The 14527-nt window shown below is 35.3% G+C and overlaps 1 protein-coding gene and 1 pseudogene across 3 annotated transcripts; both read left to right on the forward strand.

Moving 5' to 3' along the window:
* Positions 1-571: 571 nt before the first annotated feature.
* On the forward strand, positions 572-2338 carry LOC108978211 (annotated as a pseudogene).
* Positions 2339-6735: 4397 nt separating this feature from the next.
* Positions 6736-9630, forward strand: LOC108978294 (regucalcin-like). Of its 3 annotated transcripts, none has more exons than XM_018948487.1 (5): positions 6736-6807; positions 8378-8954; positions 9028-9148; positions 9241-9368; positions 9455-9630. In XM_018948487.1, the coding sequence occupies exons 2-5, from the start codon at positions 8378-8380 to the stop codon at positions 9517-9519; spliced, it is 891 nt and encodes a 296-aa protein (XP_018804032.1). In that variant the 5' UTR covers positions 6736-6807; the 3' UTR covers positions 9520-9630. The 3 variants fall into 3 exon arrangements, with proteins under 3 accessions (XP_018804032.1, XP_018804031.1, XP_018804033.1); XM_018948486.1 differs by lacking the exon at positions 6736-6807 and adding an exon at positions 6986-7464; XM_018948488.1 differs by lacking the exon at positions 6736-6807 and adding an exon at positions 7759-7922.
* Positions 9631-14527: the final 4897 nt, after the last annotated feature.

Genomic DNA, 14527 nt, shown 5'->3' on the forward strand with positions numbered 1-14527 from the left:
TAAAATCTAAAAAAATATTGCGGTACATTAAATTGTGGAAGGTGATTAGTAACAACGGTTTCAAGTCCTTTTATTTTTATTTTTTGCGACAGAGAATGTTTATTACCAAAAAATGTTTTACAAGGGTGACATTGTCATCCCACAAAAAAAAAAACACACAAATACAAAGTAGTTTTTACAAGACTTTGATTTGTCATTTTGTATAACAGCATCTGTGCTATAGGAACTCGATCTGAAAAAGTTCTTTGGAGATTGCATCACGCTTGCCAACCTTGATAAAGATATCTCGTCAAAAGAAACAGTTATCCGTGCAAGCATTTTATGCCGATCATTAAGTTTTTTTAGCGGCTATAAGTTAAAGTGGTCCGATATCGACCGTTATGACAAACTAGCAGCTTCTTGGCGAGCAGAATATCGATATCAGATCGATAACTTATAAACTGAGGGGCTATTTCGTATATATAGTATATAGATGAGCGAACATCGCTAAATCGACTTCGGAGCAAGCTTAATATACCCTATTCAGGGAATAATGAATATAAAAGTTAKATAAGCGAGTATAGAGGGATAAATGAGTAAATAAGTAAATAAAAAACGAAAAGCAAACGGTCATATTGAGTAAAATAAATATACATACACTCTTAAATTACTAGAACCAGATCACTTTGATATTGAAACACAAAGCCTCGATATTATAGGTGGCAAWTGGCTGCGCTATGATTCTTCTTCTTCTCTTCGCTACGTGGCGCCAATTAGATAYTCCAAGTGAAGTCAGGTCCTTCTCCACTTGGTCCTTCCAACGGAGTGGAGGTCTTCCTCTTCCTCTGCTTCCCCCGGCGGGTACTGCGTCGAATACTTTCAGAGCTGGGGCCCTATTCTGTATCTCGATTCGTAAATGCCTTCTATTCGAAATTCGGATCTGCTTTATAATTTTTCGAAAGTTGTGCCATAATAAATACGTACAATTTTCGTATTTGCTTTCTACAACTCAAAAGCTAACGAATATTTTATTCGAAAATTGGCTTGAAAATCCGAAAATCGAGTTACGGAATATAAAAAATCCGAATTCGAATAAATTTTTTTCGAATCGAGTTACAGAATAGGCCCTTGGAGTGKTTTCGGCCATCYGGACAACATGACCTAGCCAGCGTAGCCGCTGTCCTTTAATTCGCTGAACTATGTCAATGKCGTCGTATATCTCGTACAGCTCATCGTTCCATCGAATGCGATATTCGCCGTGGCCAACGCGCAAACACGCTATGATTACAAGAATAAAACCTACGGCGCTAAAGTAGAGGTAAAGTATGAGGAACACACTTCTTTCGTTATACCAGTCGAAGGGGAGATTGGCAAATTTGCTGTAGGTTGTGGATGTCGTGTGGTTATCGTGGGATGGTGTGGTGCCTATTGCAAAAGTGGAACGCGTTGCCTRTACTCTGCAACAAGACGATGAAGTGTGTAAACATCGTCCATCGATCCACGTGGTCGCCTCCTAGTTGTAGGATGTACCTTGAAAATGACGTGAAGAAACCATTTGGTGAATTGTATCGACCTAAAACGGGTCAGCCAATAGCAGTTCTAAGGTCTGAGTTAACTATTTCTAACGGTTTGACGTGGAGCGAGAAAACTAACAAATTCTATTTTATCGACTCAAATGACTACGAAGTTACAGAGTATGATTATGATTTGGATACGGGTGTGACCAGTAAGTTATAAAGTGATGAATTTCATATTCTTAGTTAGTTAATTTCATTCTTATACTTTATACTTTAGGGTTATATATTTAGGGTTACCTAAAGTAGTCTTCAAGCATGCCGAACATTTACCCGATGGCACGACTATTGATACGGAGGATATTTATGTTTACGTTTAACATTCATACGGTTTATAAAATTAATCCCAAGTTAGTAAAATAAGCTAAGAGACTCATAAAGACAGGGTAGCCGAACCAATATTGATTTATTTCGAAAACATATTTTGACAGGTTATATTATGTTTACTACGAAGTTTCTAACACTAAAAGGGAAAGTTAAATTCCTTGAACTTTCTTTGACATTTTATAAGTCTTGTATTTTACAAAATTTTCCCATTATTATCACTAACATCTTCATTGTTTCATAATCCTTTTCATTTATTCTGAATCAGCAAGCGAGAAGTTTTGCTGGCAATTAAATTACCCACCAAGCAGATAACTTCTGTGGCTTTTGGAGAACCAKATGTGGATATTTTATATGTAACTACCGCAAAGTAAGTCGATAAACCTGCTCCAGCTGGATTCACATTTAAGGTTACTGGTTTGGGTGCTAAAGGATTACCAATGAGGAAAGTAACAATTTAAGGCACAAGATGATGAAGTACGAGATGTGTTCAAAATATAACGGGAATTTTCATTTTTTGAAAAAAAAAAAAATTCATCAATTCATCTATATGTTTTCGCCTTTAAAATAGTCGCCAATTCGGTATATAAAACTAAAATAAAAAACTTTAAAGTAAAATTGTATTTACTGGGTGATACAATTTTTTCAATAGCCTTTTTGTGACCGATCACACGTGAGTCGTGTGAAGCTCCCAGGATATTTTTGTTCAATATTGTTTAGCATTTCATTATGGAATTTTATTTTTTTTTTTATTTCATTTTATTACGCAAATTCCCATTGTATAAAGAAAGACGCTCGAAACGCCTCGCTCAACTTATGGTCAACATAAGCGGCCTACTGAGCTTACTATTCGCAACACCATCAACCATCTTGAGACCCAGCATCCATTGCTAGGTAATATTCGGCCGAATAGACAACGTCCAACACGCAGTGAAGAAAATTTAGCAGCCGTAGCTGAGAGTATACACGCAGACCGTTAAGAAGTTCCAAGAAGTAAGTAAAAAGTAGAGAACTCCGAAATATACCACCCATTAGATATTGGCAACAAGGTAAAATAAAACTAACATAACAATAAATAACTAACATATAGGTTAGGTATATCGATACGCCGTCAAAGCTTATAAAAATGTATAGTTTGAGCAAAGTAATTCGCAGTGCTTTCGAAGAGCCTTTTGCGTCTTCGACTGCAGAGCAAATATTAAACACAATATTCTGACAATATTGTACAATATTGTGAAAAAGGCTTAAGCTTTAAAAAAGCTCATTTGGTAGGAAACGCTTTCAAAAAGGTATTTTAAAAAAGCGACAAACTACTTAAAATCAACTTAATTAGTATATTTTTGTTTTGTTTAAATCTGTGGAGACTACTTTCTGTCAATGAGGGCATTTAATAACTCACAACTTTCGGCAAGCTTTTTCATAACTAAGTAGTTCCTTATATTATTTTCGTTATCAAAAGCTTTATTAGTATACAGAATGCTTCATATTACGAATTTTGAACTTCCACYAATAAATATTTGTTTTGTTGTTTATTTTACTTCACACCGAAAGCTTCCTAATTTGCTATAACAATACTGCACCTGTKTCTTGAAAGATATGATAATGTTACCCGCACCGATAACAGAGCYTATGAATTTATTAACGTTTGTCATTTAAGTGACCTTTGTGGAAAGAATGTTATAATAATCATATGGGTGTATTTAGAAGTCAAATTTATTGATCGGGATTTCTCTGCAATTAAATTGGAAATATCGAAAATGAGATTATTTATTATTTCACCATATCTTGCAACTTCATGATTTCGGATAATCACTTTGCGATAAAATTTGTTCTATTAAGAAATCACGTTTTGAGTRAAAGTCAACTAAAGGAGATTAAAAGAGATCGAATTAAACCGATATTGTTGACCTCAAGTTGTCTCTCAGTTTCAGGTATTTTGTGCTTCATCAACACTCCACTCTTATCTACTCAAATATGTATATGCTATATGGAAATATACATATTTTTCCACTCGAGTCTTGTATTCTATAATTTAAAAGTATTATTGATTATTGTATGACGTGCACCACCCACATTATCGCTTTTATCAATTGCGTTTTTATTACTTTGCCCCAGTGAACAGCAATCAAATTGAATTTGTTATTGTGATAAAGTCGAGTACACAAACGTAATCGGTAGATAATATATACATACATAGGATTGTATATCTCTATACAAATATATATTGAAATGTTTATTAGTGCTGTTGTGTATCTGGGCGGTAATAATTCCAAATAAACGAATGTATTATGATTTGCCAACAATAATTTAATTATATTGCTGAGCGAACTAATAAAAGATTGACAGAGTGAGAGAGAGTGTTAGAGAGCTACCAGAATTCTGTATGGCAATAGCAAAGGTTWGTTATTACCTCATGGCATTAGAGGGGTGCGGGTTTATTACTATTTTAATTATCGACTTACCGGCGTTTCAAAACAAAATAATTTGCTAACAGAAGCTTGTCAGCTGATCTATTTTAGTTTCATAAAGCGAAATAGTTGCCTCCGATACTTAACAAGTTTTTRATTGTATAGATCATGGAAAGCAAGCAACGTACTTTAAATGATAATACTAGTAATAGTACATATAATGCATAATATAAAATACTAGTAATTATCACGAATGATAATTGTATAGGTTATCGAGGTTGAGAAAGAGAGAGCGGAGAGGAACCTTTTCGTACTCAACAGGTGGCACAGAACGACATATGCTATTTGTTTTGAAGATATCTAATTTATGCTATAATAATGAATAATCAAACAGTATTTAACAATGAATTTGATTATTAAAATATACTATGGTGACTCAAAATGTTGTAGCAGAGTTTTTTTTTTTATTTTTTTTTTTATTTTTTTTTTTTATTTTCCATTTCAATGCAACTTTTTTTTTTTTTTTTTTTTTTTATTTTTTGTGTTTGAGAGTATATCGCTAGAATTTAACAATATATAGTTAAAGACTATAATCGATTGATTCAGCCTGTCACCAATGAAAACGATATCAAAATTTTATGAAAGGCATTAAAGATCACGCATCCACCTTATTTKCTGTTTATGGGCCCCAGTAACCTTCAAATGGTCGTGGATAAGAAATTGCCGCCACAGTGTTCGATTTCGAAGCAAAATACTACTGGTAACACTAAAATGTTAACAAAAGGTTTGAATGTTCTATACATTTTAAACATGTTTAAAATTTAAAACGCTCTCTCCTTACTCTTTCTTATGAAATAAATCCAATTCAACTGTTTAAGCTTTATGTTAATGGATGTTTAAGCTTCATGTTATAGCTCAACATCTTCTCTGTTATGAAAGAAACTCTGAGCACCGTACCAAATCAATACGAGTCATTAATGGTGATCTTTCGTGGTTATCTACTTTTTTAAGAGAAAACACAGAAGCTTCAAATTCAATAGAGAACGTTTATTATAATTATTTGTAATTTATATTTTGAAGATGGAGCATCCGTTGAGTCCAAAACGTGAAATTAWCTGCTCACCGCAGTATTCTGGGAAGTGGCGCTGGCTTGTTGAAACCAAATATAACTGAGATCACGAGCTTCTATTTCAGGCATCAAATAGTCGGTTATAACCGCGATGATTGTCGCCATTGACAATTGCGTTCTTACCCGCATCATTTTTGAAGAAAYATGAACCGATGATGCTACCGATCCACAAACCAGACCAAACCGTTATCTTTTATGAATGAAATGAGCTTCATCGCTAAATAAAATTTGGCTTGAAAGCGTCGGATCTTCTTGGAACTTTTCTAGAGCCCATAAAGCGAAGCGATGTCGATTCGGAAGTTCGAGCGGCTTCAGTTCTTGCACAAACTGTATTTTGTACCCTTTCAATTTAAGATTTTGACGTAACATGCTCCAAGCAGGGACATCACTGCTCACATGGTCTTTTCGGTCGAATATTATCTAGCAATAAATGTTGGGCTTCAAGATTGTTGATGGTGTTACGAATAGTACGCCCAGTAGACCGATTATGTTGACAATAAGTTGAGCGAAGCGCGCGAAACACATACTTTACAGAACGTGAATTTTCGTAATAAAGTTAACGATTTGTAGACGTTGTTCAGGCGCAAGACTTTTTAAGATGAAATAATACTGAGCAAAATTAACATGAAAGCTTAACACGACTCACGGATCTAKCAAAAAAGGGCTATTGAAAAAAGTAACTCTGTTTGGATCTTTCGTTATAAGCGTTTGAAACATTATAAATGAATAACAATTGCATTGATTGTAATTAAAAAATAATTCAGTTGTTATATAAATTACTATTATTTTTTTTTGTAAGTATATTTTATTTGCACCGGTTATATTTATATATGGCAYCAAAAATAAAAGAAAAGTAATCACATTTTATTTTATTATGAGACTTCCTTAATTACTGCCATATATGCATATCTTACCTCAGRAAATATCATAAAACAAACCTCAAAATTAAATATTTGAGAGTGTACAAGTGACGGTTAGTGTAGCTAATACTTAGCTTACATTTCGGAAATTGTTGTGATATCTAATCTATAATTTCATTTATAATGTGGATCCGAGATAATATTATTATCTCTACTACTATACTAGTAGTATTGACAGCTTGATTATATAGTATTAATGAATATTTTAGCAAAAAGTTGTAAACCTTTTTTAGACAATTTCGATAAGAATAAATGAATTCATTAAAATACTAATAAGTCCCCAAAACTAAATTTTTTTTTCTAATATATGTTTGCTTGCACTTCTGTTATCTCTAATAACTGGCTACAACTTATAGTACGGTACTTAAGAGCCACTTGTACTGCTCACTTGACTATAAATATAGAAAGTCAACTGAGTGCAGTTCAGTCGCAGGTGAAACGTCCGTTGTTGCAAATATTTTCCCACAAGCAAGGTACGAACGTGTTAAACGAACAAAATCGATTGCAAAACTACTTATAATATATAGGTGCCTATAATTAACGATTACAAACAGCGGTAACTGGAATTTGAGCGAAAGTGTTTCTCCACGCAACTAAAAAACATTTGTTCTAATAAAGCGCTTTCGCAAAACAACTGCTTAAAAAGCTATGAAATTTGTAATAACTATTGTTATTGTTGWTAAAAATTAGCATTTTTAAAAATTTTCCATTTTTTTGCAACATTTTGGAAAAGGTTGATCACGTYCAACAGCATGTAGTATCCGTATAATAAATTTGAGTGCTTTTGTATAAAACATCTACGAGTATATCAGCCGGAAAGCCATGCTAAAACTTATCTCAGCACGCAAAGTGGAAATGAAAATGATCAAGTTATTAAGCCGAATAGAGGTCGTTTCATTAATAAGATGAARTATGCGATAGAAGTGACACTAATTTATTGGTAGTTTGTTAAACCTCTGGAGGTCTTTAAAATTTATTATATATTTTATGAGGAAAGACCACTTCAAGACAAGTGTCTTGGCAATCAAGTCATTAATTATAATGTTTAATGGCAGCTGTTGATAATTTTGTGAACTTGACSAGAGATCAAAGTGAAATGTTTGTCCGTTATGACCTTCAGTGTACTTAAAGTAATTACTATTTTTTTATTTTCTAAAAGATAAGGTTTAGTAATTACGAATTGTTTTGAGTGTACTAATTAAGATGTGATAAGGTACTCAGATTATTATGTAGCTAGTGAACGTTTAAGCTAAGCTTGTCACAGTAAATTTRTATATAAAAAGCGAACGCTAGCTTAACCTATAAGGAAATTTTTCAAAACAGAAAAATAAAAAAAATATTTAGATTCAAATAAATATATAACAAAATTCGATTCATATAAATATTAATATTTATTTTTTATTTACAATGAAATAAATATAAATATTTTTTCCAACCTATCGGCATTAGCTCGCTAATAACGAGCCGAATACGAGTATTAATTTCGAACGTACGCGATTCACATAAGATACGCCAAACAGTAATTTTTCCCGCGCAAAAGTTAGCCCAGAGTGTATTTTCAAAAATTTTCACAAGTAGTATTTTGGCGGTTAGTTTGACAGAAATAATTGTAGAAAATTATATGCCACTAAAAATACAACACATCGTCATTTAAAATGCAAAATGACGTAATATCGCTTTTCGCGAGTTTACAGGCGAAGGAAAACGGTATAATAGAAACCACCCATATTGATAAAAAATTGAGTTTAGGTTATAAAGTGGTTACATAATGGTTATAAAATGGTTACAAAATGGTTATAAATTGGTTATATCGTATACCGGCAGCTGAAAATTTTAGGCTACATAAATACATWCATGAAAAATGTTGCAGTGAATCGTAAAAATCGTATAAAAAACTCAATKTCGAAATTTTCATGATGCGTTGTTTTGCATTTTAGTTGACGATATACATGTAGTACATAGTATGCTAAGACCAAATCGAAAAAAAAAAATAAACGAAAGAAACCGATAATGAATTTCTAATAATTGAAATAAATTACTTAGATGTCTTATAAAATCGAAGCACTCCCCAACGCAGGAACCTTGATTGGTGAAGGTCCTCACTGGGATATTGAAACACAAAGTCTTTACTTTGTCGATATCGATGTTGGTAGATTACTACGTTATGACTACAAAGAAAACAAAACCTACAGTGCAGTGCTTGAGGGTGAACAATTTGCCTCTTTTATTATACCAGTCGAAGGTGAGAGCGGTAAGTTCGTAGTAGGCGCGGGTCGTCGTGTAGTGGTCGTCGCTTGGGATGGCGTAGYACCAAAAGCCAAGGTGGTGCGTGTTGTACGCGAAGTACAACCAGACTTTGCTATGAATCGTTTGAATGATGGCAAAGCCGATCCACGGGGTCGTCTTGTGGCTGGTACCATGTATATTGATCCAACGTTTTCGAAACGTGAGGGTGAATTGTATAGCTTCGAGAAAGGTAAACCGGTGGCGTTAATCAAGTCTGATGTTGGCATCTCGAATGGTTTGACATGGGACGAGAAGGCGAAGAAATTCTACTTTATCGATTCACTTGACTTCAATGTCAAGGCGTACGATTATGATTTCGATACTGGCGTCGCAAGTAAGTGTCAAGTTCTTATATTTTTTATAGTTCTCTTTCTTTTATTTCAATTGTTTGTTTCATGCAACAATAGGTAACCCAAAGGTGATCTTTACACCCGGCACATATTTACCCGATGGCATGACAATTGATACTGATGGCAATATTTATGTTTGTACTTTTACCGGTGCTACAGTGTTTAAAGTGAAACCAAGGTGAGTATTTATCTACGTGTATTTGCTGGTTTGACAACGCTATAAATTRATATAAAAATTATCACCACAAATATTTTTCCAATCACTCACAGCACCGGCGAAGTTTTATTGGAAATCAAAATGCCCTGCAAACAAGTCACTTCAGTTGCGTTTGGCGGCCCMAATTTGGATATCTTGTACGTAACGACCTCCAAACTGAATGATCAGCCACCACCAGCTGGTAATACCTATCTCTTATACACATCTAGAATTTGGATATCTTGTACGTAACGACCTCCAAACTGAATGATCAGCCACCACCAGCTGGTAATACCTACAAGGTGACCGGTTTGGGTGTGAAAGGTTTGCCGATGACAAAAGTACAATTGTAAGAGCCGCGATAATTACATACGCTAATTGTTATCTCGCCGGAAAAAATTTTGTTATAATTTTGACTAAGTTTGATACGAAATAAATAAGCAAATAAATAAGGAAAAAAGCAATGCTAGCTGAAATRTATAATAACAATTGGATATTAAGGTGGTCAGTTCAATTGAATTTCGTATGAGCTGCAAGCACTTAACACTTTAGACACTCCAAGTTCTTCTAGAAATGTTTTGCAATTCTTCTTTATACAATGAACGACATAGTGTGTTATGTTATTTTTGCTTGCGTCAGAGCAATGATTTAGCATAAGCGTTTTCGGAATATTATTTTGGTCTTAATCATTTACTAAAAACAGTTTCAATGAAATATCTTTCCATCACTAACTAAGAAAATAAAATTTAAAGTGTATTTTCAGTCCTGGAAAATAAATACCTGACCAAATGTTAACCATCCGCCGGGCATTACAAAAGATCCGTGAAAAGAGGAGGTAAACTGATGTTGAGCAATTCCTTCAGGATCCAGAAGGACCTCTCCGATCCATTCAATACCGAACGAGCTTTCAGACAAGGCGACTTCCTATTTTGTGACCTTTTCAATCTACTGCTGGCGAAAATAATGTGAGCTGCAGAGCTGAATAAAGAACGCACTAGCGACTTGGCACAAATGTCTCTGTTAATAGTCATAAGTTCAAAGTTGTAGATAATATCGTCTATCTCTGAAGCAGTATCAATACCAACAACAACGCCACGAAATCCAACGAGTAATAACTCTTGCTCACAGGTGCTACTTCCGACTGGCTAGGCAATTGAGAAATACMGTCCYCTCTCGACGAACATAGACCAAATTCTACAAGTCGCTCATCATCCCCGTTGTGCTATATAGTGCAGAAACATGGAGGATGACAACATCTGATGAATGGGCGTTACGAGTTGTSGAGACGAAGATTCTGCGGAAGATTTATGGTCCTTTGTTCATTGGCAACGACGAATACCAGGTGTAGAGGAACCTCCAATTGGCGGAAAAAGGAAGAACGACTGGCGCGATATTGTAAACTCGGTTATAATCGCATAAGCGGTRTTTACTTCAAAAAAAAAAAAGAAAAAAGTGAAAGAGCCATATAGAAATGAAAAATGTGATATATGGGCCGTGGACTATGCCATTTTCACAAGGTAGTATAAGGTTCGATAAGGTCGAGGTCGGAATAATTTTAAGAACCAAATTTGTTTGTTTGTTCAATCGAATCTTTCCTGAAGTGTGGGTGAACGCTGCGACGCCCATTGTCCAATTTTGAAACTGGTTTCTTGTGAAAATATTAAGATAGTGAATAATCTCAGTTTCGAAAATTTGCAACACAGCCGCCTCTTTGTGGTTGTGGTTATCATCTAATTTTCCAATGTTTCCAATGTATAAGGAGGAACTGTGAGGTACCGTATATTGATATATCTTTAAYTGTTTGCAATATTTATACCCTAAACCTATTAGGAGGCGGGGTCACAACCATATTTACATATACATATGTATACTTCCAAACCCTGCACGAAATTTCAAGTCTGCATCTTAATTTAGAGCACACATAATAATAGCTCTTCGCTTAGCAGCATTTTTTGGGAATTCGACTCGGGTCGTCATCCTGGCCATTTATGTATATATTGCATCTGATCAACTATGATCTCAACTGAAATTTATTATTTATTAATTTTTTAATTCTTTGTTATTGCCTTCCAAATCCCTCCTTTTGCCTGAGAAGACCGTGATTACCTTCAGCGAGTTTCGATGCCATATTCATAATGCCATCTCTCGTCACCAGTAATGGTGAATGTGAGAACCCTACGTTGTCAAACTCATTTACGACCTCCACTCGACGTCGTCTTTTGGTATGAGTCCAGCATTTACGAACCAACATGTGTGGTTGGAGATGTTGAGGTCCTCTGCCATCTCTCTGATGTTAAACAGGCGAGTTAAATTTGACCAAATAGTAAATAACAAAGCTTTTATACTCTTTTGCAACATATTATGATTAAGGAAGTATAAAAAAGTGTGTTGAACACGTTGCAATCGTTGCAATCGTTGCTGAGTTATTGATTATTAGCATAGATGTACACTAGTGAGCTATTTAAGTATTCATGAAACCTCTACGGGTTTTGTAATAGTAAAAAATAGTATAGTCTGTTATAGTTGTAATTGCTTTCAAACATTTCTCCTGCATTTCATCCACACTGCTCGCAAGCTCATAGCTCAATTGTAACGAAAAATTGCTTATAACACGCCCTTGCACGCAGAATACTCTAATTAGTCGCTGAATTCACAATTCACATAACTTTACTCTTCCACTTAACGAATTGATATTGAAATGAAAATAAATAAATTGCACTCATCCACTCGCTCACAGAGCTTTTGCATAAATACCAGATTTCCGYAGTGAATTGCCTCGTAACTTCCTTATTACCTGCACTTAGGTGCCCCCGTTAGCACGATTTTATTTTATATMTACAGTATATTGTATGTATGTGTGTGTGCATTRCAAATTTGCTTTGCCATTCATTCACCTCTCTCAGTGGCCAACTCAAAACGAATTCCCAATTACATACACACTTGTCCATATTTATGTAGCACAAAAGCTAAAGGCACGTTTCTAGGCAAATCGCTCAATACTTTGGTATGCCAGCCGCGCGCTTTCGACCCATCGAACAGATACGCTCATTAAATGGGACTTAATGTTGGGTTGTTACATTTTTAATGGTGCGGCAAGTGAATTCCTGAACGAAAATATGAAAGGGGCACTTGTGTTTTAAACTTGCGCGCTAAGTTAAGAGCCCGCGCGCAGCAAAAACAGTTAATGTAATGTTCAACATTCAATATATTCATTCCTTCATTCATTTCCTTCATCTCCTTACGGACGCGCTGCGTATTTTTCCGCTTCTTTCTGGAGACGTTACTCCCGCTTCCTCGAAGCTCTGCACTTCAGTCGCGAGCACTTTAAACTTTTGCTTTGCTGCCAATCGTGTCTTTGAATTTGCAGTATTAAGTCAAACTTTTAATTAACCKAATATCGATAAAGGCGCGATCGTGACAATAGCAGCACTCAAAGTATTTTCGGTTGTCAGGTCAAAAGTGAAGGCTTGTTGGCAATTACCGTGTGCTATAGATATATGTATATGCTTTATTGGGTAGTGAAATAAATGTTCAAGTGCTAATTTGCCATGCCGCAGCTATTAGCAGAAGTTCAAAATTTACAATTACAGGCGTGCGCCTTGGTCAAGTGAGTTATTACGGTATAAAATACTTGTGCTGTGTTGAGTTTATATTATATAACAAAGAGCGGTGTTTGTGAATATTTTATTAGTTAATAAATTGCTTTTAGGCAATTGAAGGCGGAAAATTTATTGTATTTCTTCATTTAAAATCAAGTCATGTAGGCTAAGTTGCATTGAGGCCATCAATTAGCATACCTCAGAAAAACTGTGTTTTTAAAGGCATTACATGTATTTTAGAAGTCTTCATTTCCAACTGCTTGAAATAAATAATGAATGTAAGTTAAAGGTCTGAAGCTTCGGATTTCCTTAATGAAATATGCAGCAGATTGCTAAGGTTACCCCAGAAGAAACAAACTGGTAGGCGGATGGAACCATGAGTTCTTTGATCGTCATTCAMTTGCGATGGGCCAAAAATGATTATTTTACATATGACTTAAGCAGCTCCCGAATTCCGGTTTTAGACCAAGAATCTGAGTAGCCAAAAAACATCCGTTAGAAAGCGAYTTAAAGTGAAAAGGCGAAATATCTCTTCCCAGGGTCGTGAACTGGGCTTGGGAGCCGACACGTAAAAAAACACCCCAATTAAAATGAGAAAACAGCCTTGGCGGTTGTAAACTTCGCTGTAACTAATAGAAGCTCCGTTAAATTCTTACGGTTCTCTGCTGGATGGTTGGGCCTAAGACAGTTCAACAATCGTTAATTAACTACTAGTTACTGGGCAATCGTTAGGTCTTTCTGGATCAGGGTATATCTCTTCGCCCTCAGTAAAGCTCATGTTTCAATGATTTTAGGAGTTCTAACTTGGCACTGTCCGTTCGGRATGCATGCGGTAAGATTGATATTTTACCGGATGCCGGCTGCTTGGAAAGAGGTGAAATCCGATAGAACTATCTTAACACTAAGTTCTCATTTGTCTCGCCTTTTCCATTACGAAGTTCCCTATGTTTTTTTAAAGAAAAAAACACAGAAACATCAAATTTCGTGGGGAATGTTTATTATCGCTCGAGGAGAACCTTCTTTGGTATTTATATTCTGAAGATTATCTCTTTCAAATGTTGTTCGCGACTACGACTCAGAYGGTTCATCCGTTGAACACAATTTTTAATGATTTGCTCCAGCATTTCTACTGGTAACTGGCGAATGACAGCGCCATGTTTTGATCCGATGCCTGAATCGAAGCGAGATGATACGAATGGACTTCAGACTTTAAATATTCCAACAGAAAAAAGTCGGACGGTGTGATATTACACGTTCTTGGTGGCCAATCGGCCGGCAATCGACATGACAGACTCACGTGCGATCTGTCAAAAAAAAGCTATTGAAAAAGCACCTCTACTTGGAGCACCCGCCATTAACTATATTAATATAACAGTACAACAATTCATATCACAAATCAATAATAAGATTTTAAACSTACGAAAACATTTCATTTTACAAATACAATGCTTAAAAGCGCGATTTGAGCTTGAAAGCTCCATTTACCTAGCATAGCCTTTGCTTAAGTTATAATGTTAACGCTGCATAGACCAATGCAACATGCCATAACTTATGGTAAGCTTGTAAAATTAATCCGCAACTAAATTTTGGACAAACAAGATTGGAAATCTGAAAAATGAAYTTTAATCTTTGTATGCAAATCACCTGGCAGTGCCAACAGCCAACAGCCAACAGCTCACATTTTCCACGATTCCCTACACCTTGCCATTGCAGAAAAAATTTATATTTAACACCGACACGAACTTGCTTTCATAATACAACA

This window comes from Bactrocera latifrons, unplaced genomic scaffold, assembly GCF_001853355.1.
Source record: "Bactrocera latifrons isolate USDA-ARS-PBARC rearing strain unplaced genomic scaffold, ASM185335v1 scaffold_12, whole genome shotgun sequence".
NCBI lineage: Eukaryota > Metazoa > Arthropoda > Insecta > Diptera > Tephritidae > Bactrocera > Bactrocera latifrons.